The following is a 19445-nucleotide window of genomic DNA, read 5'->3' as shown; positions in this document are numbered from 1 at the left end:
TGCCATTCCTGGGGTTAATTCCCTCAAACCACCTGTGAGTTCTCAATTTGTTTTCTTCCATCCTGTTTTCCCTACCAAGTGCCTACGGAGCATCACAGCGAGCAACGTTCGCCCTCCCTATCCCAGCCACCAACCTCTCCTGGTGTCCCCGTGTCCCCACGTGAGAAGCTCTCCTCTCTTGGTGAGTGTTTACACAGGGTCTTTATATGTTACCACTGGTGTTCTCCATGATGAACGGTTTATTGAGCTGCATCTTCCATCCACAAAACAGTTGAAAATTCCCTGAGCCTCAAAAACGACGGGTAAGGTAGTTGGACGTTTGTCTCTTCTGCCAACTTTTCATCTCGATTTTATTAGTAGTAGCGATTTACTTAAATATATATTTATATATGTATATATATATATATATATATATATATATATATACCTCTGATCCCTTCCCAAGACCCCCAACCCAAACCCTTGGCCGGTCCAGAACCGATGTCAGTTTTTCGTTTTGAGTTTCTGTTTGGCTGGGATGTAAGGCAGCACCGTCTGGGTGCTTTTGTCAGCCACAGTCTGCGTGCTGCTGTTCCTCATCAGCCGCCGCGCTGGTGGCCCTCCAGTGGTGCCACCACCATTGCCACCAACAGACGGTTGGTTCTTTGGGGTCACCTTGAGGCCGCGCTCCTCGGTGCTGTCCTCATTTGGGGATGCTTCGTCAGCACCATCCCCATCATCATCGCAACACAAGGCGTGGTAGAGCACCTTGTCGCTGAAGCGGACCCGCTCCCGCGTGCCGGCTGTCCGGTGATGGGGACCTTTCTGTTGGGGAGCGAATGCCTCCTCGCTGGATGAGTCTGGGGTGCCCCCTCGGGGCCCGTTGGCGATGGGCACCCCGCCGTTCATCAGCCGGTAGTCGGGCTGGCGGCACGGCGGGGGCTGCGGCCGTGGAGGGTCGGGGCCGTCCCCTTGGTCAGATGGCGTGGAGGTATCCAGGAATGAGCAGAATTCCCAGCTGTCGGACAGGATGTCGGCTGCTGCGAAGTCGAGGGGTCCCAGCTCGAAGGAGACCCCCCCTTTCTCGCTGCTGGAGGTGCTGCTGGCTGTCGCTGTCGTCCAGTCATCTGGCTCCAGCTCGAACTCGAAGTCGGATGTCAGCCGGTCAATCTGGCTCACTACCTGTGGGCAGATGGATGGACAGATGGACAGGTGGATCGGCCCTTAGTGGGAGGAGGAAGAAGCCCACCCAATGGCATGGTGACAGTGAGATACTTGTGGTGCCCAAGTAGCTCCCTGCTATTTTTGGGGGGCCCCCAACAAACTTTGGTTCCAATAGAGGGGGTCAGAAAGAAGTCAACCCAAATCCCCATGCACGTGGCATCCCCTGGTCCCTCACACTCTGCAGTGGGGAAAGAGCAGTCAAAACTGCCTCCTTTGCCCCCAGTATCTCAGCTCACTAAGTGGGAAAACTGAAGCACACCACTCTAAGGTTGCATGATGACTGCTCCCCCATCACTAACAGTGTTTAATACATCAAGAGACAGTGAGAGCATGGCATCCTGGGGACAGAGTGGTGCCCCATGGTGTCCAAATCTGTCTCCGCATCATTTATAGGGTTGCTTTTCATGGTTGCTTTGCCCTTCCTTTTCGTCCCTCAGCCCACCCACACATTGCTTCCTGGTGGAAGTAAACCACGAGCTTCCCAAATTAAGGATGGAAGACAAATCAACAAGCAATGTCCTGCCTGACACCTTTCATCTCCTCCACACTCTGCCAGCAATCCTTGCTGTATCTCCACCAGCATCATGCCCAAAGCTGCTAGATTCTCCTCATCCACTGAGAATAATCAACCCCAATGCTAAACCATCCCTCCACCATTTCTATAGATTTTTTAACACAAGATTTTTTGAGCACTTTTGGAGGAAACTAAATCCTCAGGCTTTCAACCTTCCATCTCATTTTCATCGCAGAGGCTTTTCCTTGGTTTCCATCCCCTGCCCTTGTTCTGTGCATCCTCAGCTTTGAGCCAGAGGGTCGAGTGAAATATTATAATGCTATAAATGCACCCTAAAGCCGTGTCCAGCAGCCCGGGGCTCATCTGGAGGACACAACACAATCACCATCCATTCTCCAGGCTTTGGCTTTGGAAGATGCCAAGAGCAAGCTGGGGCCCCTGGCTGGAGCTGCAGCACTCACAAGAAACATATCAAATGAGAAATGCTCCCAAAGCACGACCAGATTGCTTTTTATTTCCTTTTCCTTCTTGTTCTTTGGGTGAAAAGGGAGTGAAAAGAAGCCTATGCAACCTCTTCTTTCTCAGTGATGGGAAAGAATGAGGAAGAAGCTCAGGAAAAGAGTTGTTCCTGGGAAACACCCGGTTATTATTATTTTTTAATAAGGCAGAAAAATGATTTCATGAAACCCTTTGCTAAAATGAGATCACCTCTCTTTACAGGAAGGCACGGTACCGGGTCCCTTTACCAAACTGGGGGACCCTCCTCACCTCCCCCCACCATTGGGACCCTCATGGGGACGTTGGCACCTGGGTGTGGGTGCCAGGAGGAGCCGTGTCTCCGCTGTCCCCATTGCGGTCCCTGTGGGGATTAATGTCACATCAGCTCTATTTTTAGGAGTGCCCTTCCCTGCACTTTCTATTTTAACCGGGCAGTTGAGGGGGGGGGGGGTTGAGGTGTTAAATACCTCCATGACACCGGTACCTGCTGAGGATTTGAATGCAGAGCAGGATTTGGTCTTTTCTTCCCCTCTGCTTCTTTGGTCTGTCAAAGGATTTTAGCAGAGTGAGCTGGGATGGGGGCAATGGGGGGGGACAGAGAGACCTGAGCCCACGGCTCTGAATGGGTTCTGGGGTGATGAATGGGCCTGGAACCTGAAAGTGGGTGCTGGGGCCACTGGGGTTACTGGGGTGCCAAGAGAGGACATTCCTCACCTATCGGATGGAATGCAATGGCCTCACATTGTGCCAGGGAAGGCTCAGTTTAGATATTAGAAAGATGCATTGGCAGGGGCTGCCCAGGGAGGTGGTGCTGTCATTGTCCCTGGACGAGTTCAGGAAATGTGGAGATGTGGCACTGAGGGACATGGTCAGTGGGCATGGTGAGATGGGTTGGGGTGAGAGATCTTTTTCTCACCCTTGGAGATCTTTTTCAACCCTAATGGTTCTATGCAAATTGATGGAGCTGAGCTGACAGAACAGAGCAGGACCAGCTGCCTCCAGTCACCCCAACTGGGAGCACTGGACACTCCCCACCCTGGGTGCCCACCCAGCAGAACAGCCCTGGGAGCTTTTAAGCTAACATCTGTGCACCCAGCGGGGTGGTTCCTTCCCCAGCTGGATACCTGCTGAGGGATGATGAACAACTGGAGCATTGTTGCTTTGTTTTATTACTATTTTTAAACGGAGTTTTGGTAACCAGCTTTGGCTGCATTTCGACACGGCGTCCGCGCTGTTTCTTATTCACAAGATAATTTCTTTGACAACTCAGCAGAGCTGCTGGGGAGCCGGGAGGACAAGAGGGGACTTCAAAGGCTGCGTCCGAGCGGGCGGCGCGGTCTCCCCGATGCGGGTGGCGATGGATAATGCACCTCTAGGGGTGGATGGAAGGAGCAGGGAGATGCTCACCATCAAAGTGCTGCAATCTCACAGCCCTGGCATCGCACCCTTTGAAGTGGAGCAGCAGTGGGATCAAAGCTGGGGGCAGCCAGGAGCTTTTGGTTCAGTGACAGGCAATCTGTGCGTGTGCACACATCCCACCCCGATGGCTTTCCCAGCGTGGGGCAAAGCAACAACTCCATGAGAGGAGCGGTGATTTTTGCTCCCTATTCCCAACACTGAATGAATCATCCCTTAGGATTCTCCCACAGCACTGAAAATCCTTCTCTCCATTGGGAAAAGGAGCATCCCAACGCCTCCAGCAGCCCCGTGACCCTGCAGCCCTGCAGAAGGGACCTTCCCACGTCTCCCCAAACACTTTCCAGTGAAGGGGAGGTAAATATTTAATAATGAATGAATGATTAATCAGAGCTCACTTGCAACAGAGCGAGGAGAAGCTGGACGACAGTGGCCTCACTGCCCAAGCTGACACATATAAATGAGCACTCCGTGTTGTCTGTTCCAGTGCATCGAGCATCTCTGGACCATTTGCTGTATCATCAGCCACTAAAGAGTTCAAACTCATCACACACATCTCTGAAACGTGCTATTAGAATAGCAAGCCACCCTCTCACCAAGAACTTTCCAAAGCGTTCCCAGTTCATCACCTATCAATTACAACATTATTAAGGTATTTGTTGTAGTGCAGACTTTCCTCCCACCAAAGGGAGGAGCAGGGGATGACCAGGTGTCACTTCCTCCAGGTGCAGGTATGGAGGACAGAGGATATGGGTACCTGGGATGAGGGGACCAAAGATATGGGTACTAAGGATTGAGGATACAGGTACCAAGGGCAGAGGATGTGGATCCTGCTTAGCGGAAGCACACTTGGTCCTGGTCTCCTGTGTAATTTTTACTTCCAGTGTGCGATTTCAGATGAAGATTTAATAATCATTTTCCCCTCACATAATACAGCCCTGTCGTGGAGCGCTGGAGAATAATTATATACACAAAAGGGAAGAGGGAGGGAGGGAGAGTGGGAGAAAAGACTGGTAAAACAGCATCCCCGATACAATGGACATCTGGAATGACAGCCTTCAGGGAGCAAACAATGTAAGGAGTGAGGAATGAGCAGGGATGGGTGCAGGGAGGGAAAAGGAGAAGATAGATGTCCCCAGAGCCCTGCATATGGCTGGTCATCAGACTTGCACTGCAGGCAGCTTGGGATGCACCCCTTGGGTACAAATAGGTTGTCCCCTGTACTTCATGTCTATTCCTGGACCTCCTGGAGTGGATGAACCTCTCCAGAGCCCTTCACACCTGCCCTGTGTCCTCAGACTACCTTCTCCTCTTCCCCAGCTGGCTTGGGCAGCCTACCAAGGATGCTGCAGGGATACTTTCCAGCCCCAAAAGTTGAATGGAGACCAAAGGGTTAAGCTCTGGAGCACTCAGAAAGGATGCTCAGGTGCACATGGAGGTCTCTCCTGGCTTTAAATACATGGGCTTTATGGAAGGGGCACTGAAGCAGCCATGAAGTGCTATTTTTAAAGGCCTCTCAAAGCTCCTGGAGGAGAGTGAAGTGAGTTCAGACCAAACAGTAAACAGCTCTGCCTCCTGATTATTATTATTACTATTTTTAATATGTCAGGGATTTGTCAGAGAGGTTCTGAGCAGTCGCTTTAGAGCTGAAGGAACCAGGGGCCTTTCTGCTCTGGGTGTGCTTGGGTTTGCTTTCTGCAAAGGAATAAGAGGCCTGGTGGGCTGATGAACTGGGATGTGGCATCACCTGGGGACCACAGCTGGCTTTCCTGGGGGATTAATCCCCCCCCCCCCCCCCTACAGCCCCATGGAGTGAGCAGAGCTATCCCAAAGAAGGCCCCAGGAGGAGCTTTAGGCTGGTAGGTGTCACCTCCCTGAGCATGGCCACATCTACACTAAGTATGCTGTCAGTCCACCTGCATCCCAAGGGCTCCAGATGGCTTCTGGTGCCTCCACATGTCTCCCACACAGTGGAGCTGCTTTGCTCCTCTATCATGGCCCCCCAACAAAACCTGCACAGATTTCTTCCTATCCCTCATGGAAATGAGTTCTCACCCATTTCAACAATCCAACCACACCTGGATCAGGGCACACAACCACCCGCCCCATCCCAAAACCAAGCCATGCTCAAAGCCACCATCACATTCCTATTCAAGATGTCCACAACTCACGGCCACAAACAGGTTCACTTCCCAAATAAACAGGGGTTGTCCAACCCCTCCACAATTAAATTCCCCATCACTGCGCATCTGGACCAACTGGAAGCTCGAACCACACTTTGTATGCATATACATGCATTTTTTTGCCAGCAAAAGGGAACCTTCTGCCATGTCTCCCTCCACAGACCAACAGCATGAGGGATCTGTCACCTCTCCATCCACCCCTGCGCTTTGAAACAGAACCCCCCTAGGGCAGAGCATCCCCAGATCCCCCAAGATTTGCCCAGCTTCATCTCTGTGCTCCAAGCTCTCTCCCAGCATCCATGGGGACAGGCAGTGTGGCCCCAAGCATCAAGGTCAACAGCAATTCCTCCAAATCTGGCTTATTTTCCCCCCACTTTTTGGAAGTGATGCTGATGGGGATGGGGCTGGGACAAGCGCAGCTGCAGCCACCCCATCTCCTTGTACCCCTGTGCTGCATCCCACCCGACATGCTCTCCCCACAGCACTCTCCTACCTCTCGGAGCTCCTTGGCGACCTCCTTGAGCTCCTGCAAGATGCCTTCCAGTTGCCCGATGACCATTTTCATCCGGCTGCGGATCCTCTCCCTCTCGCATTCGCTTTTGCCGCTGCTACAATTGCTGCTGCTGCTGCTGGGGGGGTCACTGGGCTGCCTGTCCTGGCAGCTCCGGGAGTCCATCCTTCCCTACCAGCCTCGGCTCCCAGCCCCAAGGGCTCTGTCCATCCTGTGACCCCCAAACCTGGTGGCCTGGCGTCCGCGCAGCCCCTCTCGGCCGGAGAGCTCTCACCATCTTAACGCCCCCCAGGAGTCCCTGCTGGCCTCCCCGCCTCACCACTGAGGCCGTTGTCGGGGGGCTCTGAGCCGCGTTGTGGAGCAGCAGGACGACCAGAGGCTACTCCAGGCTCTGGGTACAGCATGCGGAGCCGGACAGGGGTTGAGGGGGGGTGTTCAGCCAGTAGCCGTGGGGATGCACAGGGGGACCATGGAGGTGGAGGACGAGCCCCTTGGATGTCCCAGGAAGCTAAAATCCTGTGGTCAGAGCTTTTCCTGCTTGCTGAGGATGGGGAGGGTGATGCAGTGCTGGGTGCTCCCCAGGAGCGGTGCAGCCACCCCACGTTGGGCCCTCACTCCAGGGCTGGCAGCTCTGAAGCTGAGCGGCGATGGGGGCTCCGAGTTCCCCTCCTGCAGGGAGAGACAGACAGTGAGGGAGCCAGCCCTGCTGGGGATGGAAAAACGGGGAGGGGAGAAGGCTCTATATAACCACCCCTCCACCCTTGCTTTGAGACGTGCGGACGGGGGTCTTGCTGAGCCAGATGGACGGGCAGGCAGACAGATGGACAGACAGACAACCTGGGAACTTACCGGTGCAGTGGTGAGCAGGCAGACAGATCCAGATCGCCCTTTCCCAGCGCCTGGCTCTGCTCCAAGCTCTTCCTCGTCCTTTTATTATTTTTTTTTCCTCCTTCCTCCCCCTCCTCCTCTTCCTCCTCCTCTTCCTCCTCCCTCAGGGCTTCTGCATGGAGGCCGGGGGCCACCTTTTCTCGGCTGCTGTCAGAAGGGGTGAGATGTTACCTGCGGGGTTCTGGGGGGAGGGGATACCCCTTGGGACCCCTCCACTTTAATGGGGGGGTCAATTAAAAGACCCCTCAGCCCCCACCTCTTCCCTCAGGAGGTGGGGAAATGCACCGAGGGTGGAGGCAGAGTGGGGTGGGGGGCATGGAAGGGAAGACTGGTGTGGCTGCATCCTCTGAACCCGTTACTCACATCCCTGCTACTTGAATCCTCCATCCTCAGTGCTTAGATCCTCCATCCCCTCCACCTGCATCCTTCATCCTTGCTATCCGCATCCACTATCCCTAGTGCTCGTATCCTCCATCCCTGGTGCTTACCACCCTGGTACCTACATCCCCGGTGCTCACATCCCTGGTACCCGCATCCTCGGCACCCGCATCGTCCATCCCTGGTACTCACGTCCCCGGTTCCCACATCCCCGATTCCCGCATCCTCCATCCCCTATTCCCGCATCCCCCTCCCGCTTCTCCTCCCCCCCCCCCGCCTCTTCCCTTACTCCCCCCGGGACCGACCGGTGGTAGCGGTGCCGGATCAGGACCGGCCGCCCCCTGGGCTCCGGGGGCGCGGAGCGGGGCGGGCGGCTCCCGGCGCCCCGGGCAGAGCCATGGGGCGGGGGGGGAGCGGCGGTGGGCGCCCGGCCCCGGCCCGGCCGCAGCCTCCCCGCGGCTCCCGGTTTGGCTGCTGTGTCAGAGAAAGGGGCCGAGCCTCGGCGGGCGGGGGGGGCTTAAAGGAGCCGGGAAAGCCTTTCGAATAAACGGGGGGAAACTGAGGCACGGCTGGGGAGGGGGTTGGATGCGGGTGGGCTCCAATTGTCCCCACTCTGATGACACCAGTGGGGTCATTAGAGTGCAAAACGCACCCCGCTGCTGTGAGTTTTGGTGCAGTTTTTGAAGGAGTGGTTGAAAAACAGGCGCTGATCGAGCATGAAGCTCATGTAGCAAAGGGATAGGGGGACAAGCAGCACCATAGGGCTGAGCGTGGTTGGTTTGGAGGAAAACAAGGGAGAAAGAAAAGGGATGGGGCTGGAAGGGATTCAGGGGCTGCAGGGGAGATTTCGTAGTCCCAGTGCAGAACCCGGACGATAGGTGGCAATCCCAGGTCTACACGAGGCAAAGCAGTGTGCTCCTACGTGTCTGATTTATTGCCTCCCCCCGGGTGTGTGTAGAAGTGCTGAGTACACTTTTGGGCTGGTTCCCGACCTGACTCATCCTTCACCCAGCGGCTCCCTGAGCTCACCCCGAGCCAAAGCCCAGCCCTGGGCGCTGCTTTGGGTGCTCTCCTGATGCCCACAGTTCTCTGGGGTTGGGGTCCTGCCAAGGGGCACCCAACTCTCAGCATCCCTGTGATGGATCTGTGGTTTTCTGGGTTTCCCATCATAAAGCAAGTGAGGCTGAAGGCTCCTGCATGATCCTCATCATCACAGGTGCCCCTCGCTTCTGTGCACCCTCCCTGCCGTGACTCACTGGCACAGATGTAACTCCTCATTAAGCAGCGCTTCTTTTCACAGCCATTTCTTTCTGTTTCTTTTGTATTTTGATTGGAGTGCCAGTCAGTTTTACTCCTTTTTTTTTTTCTTTTTTTTTTTTTTCTTTTTTTTTTTTTTCTTTTTTCTTTCTTTTTTTTTTTCTTCCCCCACCAGTTTATCAATCTCTCCTCTCCCTAAAGAGAGGGATGGGGGGATGCAGAAAGATGTGCTGAGCTGGGGAGCCCCTTGCAGAGAATGTATTAAGAAACAGCAACAGAGCAAGAAAAAATACCCCCAAAAGCTGCGCTTTCAGCAGCATCTCAAAGAGCTGCTTTTTGCTCTGTCTCACTTCCCCAGCCATTCCCTGGAGGCGTTCAAGGCCAAGTTGGATGGGATCCTGGACAGACTGATTGGGTGGGTAGCAATCCTACCTTGGAACTATGTGATCTTTGAGGTCCCTTCCAACCCCAGCAATGCTGTGGTTCTATGGCTTGAGCCAGTGGGACACCTCCTGCCTCTCCAATGGGAGAAATCCCATTGGATGTTGATGGCAGAATGGGTTTTAGCCAAAAGGTGGTGTGGGAATTCACATCTGCACCAAAACTCCATTGCGATGCTCAATGCATGTGTTGGCTGACATCCTAATCCTCGCCCTGTATGGGTGGGATTTTTTGGGGAGATGGCCCATGTGTGGTCAAGTTATCCTTGTTTTGGGGAATGATGGTTTTCAGATGTTGTAGATACAACCAGGCCGTATGTTACAGCTGGGCAATTTGGGGTTGTTTTCAAGCATCTTAAAAGCAAAAGCTCTAAAAATGAAGCGTTGGCGTGAGCACGATCCCTCAGATGGGCTGCTTGGTTGGGAACTGGTGTGGGGATATTCCCAGATGCTTCCAAAATAAGGAAGCTGCTCATACCCTGAGATAAATGTTGTGATTGAATGACTTTATATCCCAGTGGAAAATGTGTATCTCATCCCATTGGGCTGTGGAATGTGTTTTATTGACTTGTTGCATCAGGCGGTGGGCAATGGCCACCCCAATGTTGCTTAGGGCTCGGATGCATCCCACGTGGGGATGCAGGTATAAAAGGCTTCAAAGAGCCCCAGCAGCTCCTCAAAGCAAGAGGGTTTGGGGGTTGACAGCAAGAGGAGACGGTCTCTGTACTGCTGAATGATGAGTAACCCCCAGAAGGGGCTCTTCTCTATGGGAACTGTGCTTTTGGGGTTTCTGTCTTCTCTCTGCAAACAGGCAGGGCTTGTGTTGAAGGATGAGATGAAGTAGACAGAGAGCAGGGAGAACAAATATTAGTGCTCTTAATGGGTTTTTGTTTTACTGGCTGAAAGGCTATTAATCATACCAGTGAGGGCAGTGGAGCCTTAGAGGGGCTTATGGAGCCTGTAGTGGGTTTGTGCTGGAGGCTCACTGATGCAACCTGCGGTGGGAAGGAGCTCAGTGTGACCTCTGAGCATCTGGGAAGGGAGTTTCCTAGATGAGAAAAGTGTAAAAATGTACATTTTTGGCTCTGGTGGAAAAGTAGAGGTGTTTTCTAGGGAGAAATTGGCTTCAGTCTGCATGGGGGGCTGAAAATCATGGGTACTGCTGAGTGATATTGGTGTTCCATGCCTCAATTTCCCTTTGGTTCTGTGTTTTGGTGAAGGTGTTGGGAGGATGGTGAGCAGCAGGCTGTGAACTGGGGGCAAATAATGTAATAAATCTATTACAAAGGCAGAGTGTAACATCCCAAAGCACCTCCTGGAGTCAGGCATTAAATGATCTCTTCTTCCCCCACTTGCTTGTATGTGGCTGCTGTGTTTGGGGTGGGGGCTTGCTGCCATATTTTAAGCATAAACCTTTATTAATGATGCTGGATTGAATAAGCAGTGCCTGGCCCTGGCAGCCTGGTGCTGGGGAGCAGAGCTGCAGCTGGGCTTGGGCTCAGAGAAGCACCAGGGCTGGAACTCCATGGCAAAGTGGACTTTTCCTACAGCTTTTCCAAAACTTCCCAAATAAACTCTGAAAGCGAAATTCAGCCTTGTCCCAAAGCCTTGGGATCGAGCGTTCCAGCTTCCCTTGCACTTTCCCTTTGAGGGATGCAGTATCAGCAGTGATGCTCTGTGACCAAAATGCTGATTGGGACCAAACCACATCTTATTTTTTTCCTTTCCCCTTGCTTGACAGCTCTCACCAGGAGCTGGATAGTGCTGGAGGTGCCCTTGGGAGCAGTGGGCTTGGTGCTGTCCTTGGGGGCATCCTTCTCAAGGGGAATCCCAAGCAGATGGGCTCGACCTGCACCAAGGGGACCTTGCTCTAATCTCATTGCTTGCAGGATTAATCCAACTCCTTGGGCTTCATTTACATTTTTAAAAGCCTTGTGGTGACCTTATCTGTGTTTCTGGCTCTTGTCCTTCGTCTGTAGCTCTGCAGGCACTGAGCTCTGCTTGAAGATGCTCCAATGTGGCTGGGCTGGGGAGAGAGCTGTGAACAGGAAGGACAAAATGGGCAGATTTAGGGGGATGTGCTGACTGTTTTGAGACCGTGGGTGATGTGGGGGTGTTGGGCCTCTGATTTAACATTCGAGCATCCCGTAGAACCATAGTGTCATCCAACCCCAACCCATCCCACTATGCCCAATGACCACGTGCACATCTCCACAGCCCTGAAGCACCTCCAGGGTGCCCCCACCACCTCCCTGGGCAGCTGTGCCGGTGCCTGACCACTCTTTCTGAGAATAAGTTTTTCCTAATACCCAAGCTTAGCATAGAAAAGATATCAGTGATAGAGCAGTCAATGGGATGAGTTTGATTTAAGGGCTTCTTTATGTTCACGGATAGCATCACCCTGGGTTGCATTTGTTCCCTTGCTTGCTGAGCAGAGAAGCATAAATGAGGGTAAATCCCCAGGGTGTGGGGAACATTTCACTTAAGCTAAAAGAGAAAGATCCTTCTTTTTTTCTTCCCTTCTAACTCCTTCTAATATTGCAAGCAATGGGAATCACCTCCTGTTGAAATTCCGAGCACTCAGGTGGTTCCTTCCCATGGTGAAGCTGCTCCCTTGAGGCAGGTAGGCTTTGCTGTATGCCAGGAGCGTGTTAAGTTCCTTGCTCTGCTTTTCAAATCAATTGTGCACTGAAAAGCACAGGTCTCAGCCATCAAACCTCTGCAGCATTGTTAATATTGGGTATGTTAACACAGGGAGGTGGTACGCATCCCTGCTGTGATCCAGGTGGGTAGGAGCCACCCCTCGGTTCCCAGGCTGCTTAGCCAACACAGAGCTGGTTTCAAGCTGGGTTTTCTATAGAATAGGAATGGAAAAGCAAAATTGCAGGGAGTTTCCAAATGCAAATCTCCTTTCAGCAACAGCGGCTTGTTGAAATGTCGCAGTGAGACAGCGCTGGCATCCTCCAGGCACAAAGAGCTCTTTGAAACTTGGACAAAAGCATGGAAATTTGGGGGTTGCCAAAACGTTCCATGTTTTGTTGGCTTTTTTTTATATTATTATTATTTTTTCTTTCTTTCTTTCCTGGAAAACTTTGCCTGTCTCTGCTCCAGGGCCCTGCTTTGCAGGAGAAAAAATATAGCTTTTAAGTTTGGTAATCATGGAATGTACATCTGAGGGTTTTGGATCTGGTTGAGACCACCGGTGCGGTGCAGAAAAAGTACCAGGGACCTCAAATGTTACCTCTGTTGGTTTGGAAGGGTCGGTAAATGAGTTAAATCTGCTTCATGCCTGCAGCCTCCCAGCATATCCCTATAGGAGACAACAAAGAATCTTCACTGCCACGTAGCAGGGATGGCTTTAAAAGCCAGGAATAGCTTAAAAAATAAAGCTCAAAACCTCATTCTCATGCTGCCAACCTATTCCACACCATCCCTGGCTGAGATGGGGGGGGGGGTTGTGCAGGTTTCTCCCAGCGTAGCTCTGATTTCTGCAGCGTTGGGTTTCCATGGCGATCTCTGCAAAGCATCCCTGGGAGCCAGGACCCCGAGATGCACCTACCTGGGAAATTAAGGGGCAAAAAAAAATAGCTGTGGCTTTGCTGAGTCACTGCCGACTTGTATTTATAGGCACTGGCAAACCTCGTTTTGGCATGCTAGTAGTATGTTTCATTAATCGCAGGGATCATGGTGGAGAGCTTCTTGCTTTCCAGTTCCCCACTGAGGCAGGGCTGGGTTTTGTTAATTTAACAGCCACATTGCCCCTGGGTGTGGTGGATTTCTGGAGAAAAAGTCAAGATTTGCCCCCAAAATTGGCAGCTTTGGTGAAGAGAATTGGGTTGTCCCCAGACCATAGGCACCATGGCTGATGTATTGGTTTTGGGCTGGGACCATGGGGAGAGTCTGTCAGTGGGAGATCAGAGAGAGCAAGCACCCAGGATGGGAAACCCACAGGGAAGAGGCCAAAACTTGCTCTATTCTCTCAATACTGTTGAAGGGCTCCTTGCAGGGGTTGTGCCATCCCTTGGGTGGGGACCCTGTGATGCTGTCCCTGATGCCACCTTTGAACCAGCTGGGAGATGACTGCTGTGAGAGGAGAGTTTAAATGCCAATGTTCATATTTCGCGACAGCTTTTAAGGCAGTTTTGCATAAAGTATCCTCCAGATGAATATTTTAAATGGACTTTAGCGAGATGCTAATGGGTTTTCACAGTTGATGAAATTAAGCCTGTGTTCCCTCAAACCTTGCAGAGCTGTCTTTGAAGGGCTTGTGGTTATTTCACCTTGCTGCTTTCCTGTAATTCCTTTTCCTGTATTTCCACAATGAAGCAATATCCCAGTTAAATGACCAAGGCAGGAGGTTCCACAAAGGCAGGTTTTATAGATACAGGGAGGTGGGGCTGTGTTGGGTTGGGCATTGCAAGGCATGGTCTACCCACCTCTGCAAAACAGCCTGGTGGAAAGGGGTTTGTATCCTACCCAAGGGTGAGATTTCCATGGTTTGGACACCAACCCAACAGTTTAGGGGATGAAGATGAGTGAGGTGCAGGCCTTAAGTTGTAGTTCAAATGGGTAAAAATGGGTTTTGTGTGTCTGCCCCTCATCTGTCATGAGCTGCCCAAAGACCCTGCATAGCCTGATCTAGTGGTTGGCAATCCACTGGGATTGGGGTCTGGAATTAAACCATCTTTAAGGCTCCCTCCAATCTAAGCCATTCTGTGATTCTGTCATTCTATGATGTGTACTCCCTATGGATGCCAAGGCCCCACTATGCCAGATGGGGACCCTATGAGGCAGCCCAATGGCTGTGTCTACCAGTGGCTTGCTTTTGAGGTGCCTACTCATTCAAAGTCACCCAGCAGATGCTCCAGTTTTGGGCTCTTCCTTGTCATGAACCTTTTGGGCCAACCTGAACAAAATACATCTGGCTGTTTCTGAGTTTTGGGGGAAGGAGACATAAATAATGCTGCAACTGCTCTTTTTTTCTTGTTGTTTTCTTTCTTTTTCTGACATATCCTATAGGGGTTGTATGTGGACAGGATGTAATGAGAAAGTGCTTATAACCGTGTGTGCATTTGGCTGTGCTCTTCTGGGTGTGCTTAGAGGATCTGTCCTATAAGCTGGCATATATTTGATGAAAATAGAAAGATTTAAATCTTCCTAAATTTGAAAGGATTAGACAAAATTTCTGGAAGCCTTCTTTGCTTCCTAGATGATGGGGAGATGCCCATCATGCTGTGCCTGAAACTTCACAAGGCATCGCTTTCGTTACGCCAGTGCAAACTTTCCCACTCAAAGCCATTTGCTACAAGGCTTGGATTACCCACCGCTATCTCTCCTTGGTAAGAGCCAAGTGCTTAAGTATAGCAGCAACTGCAATATATATTTTTCTTCCCTCCAAGCTTGCAGGGAAAAATAGCCTGGTTTGTTTAACCAGCTTTGTGGGCGCGTGGGCTGCAGTGCGGGAGGGTGCTGTGTGTTTGGGTGAGCTGGGGACGCAGTGCTGGAGCGTGTCTGGGAGTTGGCTCGTGTGAAATCACACGTGTGAGTGCTCAGCCTTCCTCTGGCTCTGGCTGGGGCTGAGATACATTGGGATGTGAGCACCCCACGTGTTGCTGTTTTGTTTTCCATATCCCACGGCAGCGATGCAGGTGCAGATGGAGGATGCTCTCCCAGCCAGTAGCAATGTACCCATCTTGGTTCTGTGCAGCTGAAGGAAGGCACAGGGCCTCCCGATGCCTTAAGTTGGATAAAATTAACTTTGATGTTTCTGAACCAGCTGAATGGTGTCTTGTTTAAACCTCCTAGCTTGTACTGGCCATAGAGGTAGAGGCAGGGCAGCTTGTATAGGGACAGCCTGCAATAGCGCCCTGATATGGCATCTTTGGAGGTATAGGGCTTATAGATGGGTCCTGAACCTCATTGTGACAAACCACCTCAAAGCAAAGGTCTGAGCTCCTATTGCATCCTCTGAAACAGGACAGTGTGGACCAGAAAAGGGACTTCCATCCTGCCATGGGGTTTGGGTGCTGCCTGATGGGCTGAGAGCTGCCTTTGGATTCAGACTGCCATCTGACAAGGGATTTCTTCCTTTGCAACATGAACATTTGGAAATGTCCCAAGAAACCTCCCCATACCCTGCCAGCTTTTATGCAGAGAAATGTAGGAGCAATGGGAGGTAGGAGCTCAGAGGCATGGGGCAGGTCCCTGCCACAGCACCAGGATGCTTTGGGCTCTCAACACCTTTCTTCTTCCATATTCATGGGTCCAAGGCTGGCAGTGGGGAAGAAGGAGCTGAGAGGAGAGATTCCCTGTGCTCCTGAGATCCACACCAGTCGTGAAACAAGAGAATGTTCAGAGATGCCCACCTGACAATTCTGTAAATGCTGGATGAGCCTTCCAACCTGCTGCAGGCTCCATTGTGCTGCAGATGGGCTCTTCCAGCATGCCACCAGCAAAGGGAAAGCTTTCCTCATTGGTAAAGCTGAGAGTAACTCTAAGTTATTCTGAATAGACATGACAAGCTGCTTTAAGCAACATGAGATATTTAATCCTGGCAGCCTGAGCTGAGGCAGACTTGGAGCTGAACCATAGTGGAGCATCACTGGAGCAGAGGAGCACCTCTTATGGGATGCAGGAGCAGCTGACCAACCCCAAAACTCCAAACTCTGCCTTGCTAACTTGTGCTTGCAAGAGACAGGATTACACTGAGTGTCCTCTGCTGCTTCGTTTTCTGTACTATATATACTGCAAGCCCTCAGCATGAGCATCACATCTCCTTTAGCTCCCTGAGCTTTCTTTGCAATGTGTTTCTTATTTCCCTGACCCAAGAGAAGCTCTTCCCTGCTCTGTACCTTGAAATATGCATCATTCTCCTGCATGCTGGAGGGGCAGAAAATGAGAATCTCCCTTTTGGGGGATTCTGAGGCTCATTCCCCAAATTCCTGGAGCTGGGTGTTGTGGGCTGATGATTATCACAGGACCCTCTGCAACACAACATGCAAAATAGTGAATGACCAAAAGCTGTTTGAGAGAAAATCTTGCATAGCAGCAACACCAGCCCATTCCCTCAGAAAAGCATTTGTGTGATAACAGAATCATCTAGTTTGGAAAAGACCTTCAAGATCAAAGTCTGTACAGGCAGGATTTGGGCTGGCTTTTATCAGGACAAGCTCAGCTCTTTGGAAAGATGTCACCTGAGGTGACTGTGATGTCTGGGCAGGCTGTTGTGCCAAGACCAAAGCCAGCCCTGGGGCTCCTGCTGGGCAATGCCACCTGGGTGCAGTGACCTTGGCGCCGGTGGCAGCATGGGGTTGTCCAGGGCTGGTGCAAAGTCTGGGATGTGAGCACAAAAATAAACCCTCGATGCAAAAATATCTTTGGTTTCCTTTTGTGGAGTGGAGAAGGATGTTGTGTGCGGGTGGTGCAGGCTTGTCAGAATTTGGGTGTTAGATGTGGGTTATGTGGGTCCAAAGCCATGGGCAAATCCATCATTGGATGGTGGAGGGAGACAGCATGCTCCCATGGTCTTTGGCAGTGGGGCAGGGAGGGGACTTATGGTGCTTTGAGGCTCCAAATGGAGTCTTCTCCCCTCTGCCTGAGCATGGCAGCCTTTCTTTAATAGGAACACACAGTAAAACATGAGCTGTTAAAGCTCTCCTCATGACTGGGCTTTTGATCAGGGAAGCATTAATTACGTTTGAGAGCAAAGGAGAGAGACTAATGAAGGGGAGATCAAAGGGAGCAGTGAGCACGCCAAGTTCAAAACCACAGCTTGTCCTGAGGACACTCTGCTGGGATCTACTTTAATACTGACCCACAGCTCTCTTGTCCTCCTCTGGATCATGCATTCACCCAAGGTTGAGATATTGGGTGGCTCCCCATCACCAGGACCCCATCCATGGTGTGTTGTTGGCTGCTGGCCAGGCTAAGCATAGGATCAGAGAGGGGATCGTGAATTATTTAGCTGGAGAAGAGCTCAGGGCTTTGCAGCTCTTGGTTTGTGCCAGCTCTCAGGAGCCTGTACAGCCCATGGGCATCGGGAGATGCCCGGGGAAGAGGGGACCCCAGGGAAGGAGCTGGTGAAGATAAAAGACAATATTGGTACAAGAGTACCAATGTGGTTTAGTTTGAAAATGAGGAGCATGCTGATGAGAATCATAGAATCATTAAGGTTGGAAAAGACCTCTAAGATCATTTAGTCCAATTCTCTTCCACACACCAATTTCACCCACTGACCACATCTCTCAGTGCCACATCTCCATGGTTCTTGGACACCTCCAGGGATGGCAGCTCCACCACCTCCCTGGGCAGCCTGTGCCAATGCCTGACCACTCTTTCAGAGAAAAGAATTCCTGATATCCAACCTAAACCTCCCCTGGCACAACCATTCCCTTGAGAAATGTGCTCTGGGAGAGATAGTGGAGAGCTGTGGCTTTTTCCATCCTGCTGTTGGGCTCCCTGATGCTGAAATCACTCCAGATGTGCCCCCACCCCTTCCCTTCATTTATACTTATGCTCTGCTCAGTAAATCACTGATGCCTCCCAAAGCAAACAGGACAGCCGTGTTGATGGCCATGCAGACACTGAAGTGATAGAGATGCTCCCTGGGACGTTCCCTCTCTGCTGCTTCTAGCCAGAGCCTGGGAGCAGGTATTTGCCGATCGTTCATTTGCTGGTTGATGGAATAAAAATGCAAATATTTGCCTTGATGAATGGTATTTGGCCACCGAGGCTGGTTGAATAATGAACCGCTTCTGCACGAGTATTTTGTCCATTAGCTGGCGGGAACTATTAGTGGTGTAATGGCTTTGGGAAGATTATTTGAGCAATGTGAAATCCCGCAGGCAAAGCTGTATGGAAAGCTACCAACACATCGAGTTCTGGGCCATCTCCAGACACTGGGCATCACTGCTGTTAAGCAGCCACTGTCCTCCTTCCTGGCTCTCCCATGAGGATCTCCAGGTATCTCATGCTTGAAACAACCTCTTCTATCTCTTTTTGTCTTTCCTTCACCCACCGCTTTCCCCTATTTGTCTCATTGTTTTTTTACCTATCCTCATGTCCCCATCTCAGAGCATTGACCAGCTTTGCTTTTAGGCAGATGCAGATCCAGCTCTTTTGGATTCCAACACAAAAAAGCATTTCTTTGGGTCCTTCTATACACCCACAGAGCAGCATTAGGCACTGGGGGTTTGAATGCTGGGACCAGGAATTCCTTTCCCATCCTCCCACTGCCTCTTTGACTCCCAGCTGTGACAGCGGAGCAATCCCCAAACCAGAGGGGTTGCACAGCAACAGGAGCTGAGAGCAGAGTGGAGAGGAGCAGGCAGGAGCTCTCTTGTTAGCACTGATGGTGTCTGATCCTCCCCCTTCACTTCCTCAGGCTCTAACACTGCTTCAGCAGGAGCAGAAACAATCAGAGCTGGGACTGCCTTTGGCCTCTCACAGCTGTGAGAGAGCTGTGTGAGCATATGCATGAAATAAAACAAATATTTGGCTTTTAAGGCTGCATTTGCTCTCATTTTCCCACCAGCCGTTCCTCTTTCTCTATGCTGAAGCTGGCAGCCAGCTCCAGGCCAGCCGCTGATTGCCTTGACATTTCACGCACTGATGTGTCCACTTCTGGGCTAAAATGGGATGAAACTGCCCCAAAACAAGCAGTAGGACTGGATCAGTCGTGGATTGGATGATGATGCTTCAGCTCTGTGGAAGGGTAGCAGCACTGTGAGCTCCTCCTGAGCTTTTGAACAAAACCAGGGTTGTGTTTTTCAGCCAGAGATGGACAAGCTGCAGTATGCAGCCAGCTGGAGTGTGCTGGGTCATCCTAAGTGCACCCAAACCGTGACCTGGGGAATTTCAGCTTTGGAAATTATGATGATTTGAATAAATAATCATTTCCCAATTACACATTCACTGATTACCTGTTGTAATGACCACACCACCCAGAACTTGATTAGAGTCCTTGGGTCCAGCTGGGACCTATGGCTCTTGCTGGTTTGTCACCAACTGCAGACACTCCATCTATTTGCAATTGCAGGATCTTAAGGATGACCTACATCTTTCAAACCTTAGATTAGAAAGGCCATTAGAAAGGCCAGGTCTTAGAGTTATCACAGCATCCAGGCTGGGGCGACTCAGGGCAGCACTGAGCACCACTT

The 19445-nt window shown here is 51.4% G+C and overlaps 1 protein-coding gene and 1 long non-coding RNA gene across 3 annotated transcripts in view; one reads left to right on the top strand and one right to left on the bottom strand.

The window, feature by feature from the left end:
• Positions 1 to 216: 216 nt before the first annotated feature.
• INSYN1 (inhibitory synaptic factor 1) lies at positions 217 to 7312 on the bottom strand. Its single transcript, XM_015872764.2, has 3 exons — positions 7175 to 7312; positions 6308 to 6994; positions 217 to 1161 (listed from the first exon to the last, which is right to left on the bottom strand). The coding sequence occupies exons 2-3, from the start codon at positions 6488 to 6490 to the stop codon at positions 484 to 486; spliced, it is 861 nt and encodes a 286-aa protein (XP_015728250.2). The 5' UTR covers positions 6491 to 6994; positions 7175 to 7312; the 3' UTR covers positions 217 to 483.
• LOC107318655 (uncharacterized) overlaps positions 7079 to 19445 on the top strand; it is a 33784-nt gene continuing 21417 nt past the window's right edge. The window contains exon 1 of one of the 2 annotated variants that reach the window (XR_001557429.3): positions 7079 to 7184. This is a non-coding gene — a long non-coding RNA (uncharacterized LOC107318655). Of the gene's footprint in view, positions 7185 to 7239; positions 7373 to 19445 lie in introns of those variants that run through there. The other variant, XR_001557427.3, reaches the window with a different exon arrangement.

Source organism: Coturnix japonica, chromosome 14 (genome assembly GCF_054131305.1).
Source record: "Coturnix japonica strain WE chromosome 14, WE-NBRP24, whole genome shotgun sequence".
Taxonomy (NCBI): domain Eukaryota; kingdom Metazoa; phylum Chordata; class Aves; order Galliformes; family Phasianidae; genus Coturnix; species Coturnix japonica.
This window is presented reverse-complemented; position numbering and strand designations above follow the sequence as displayed.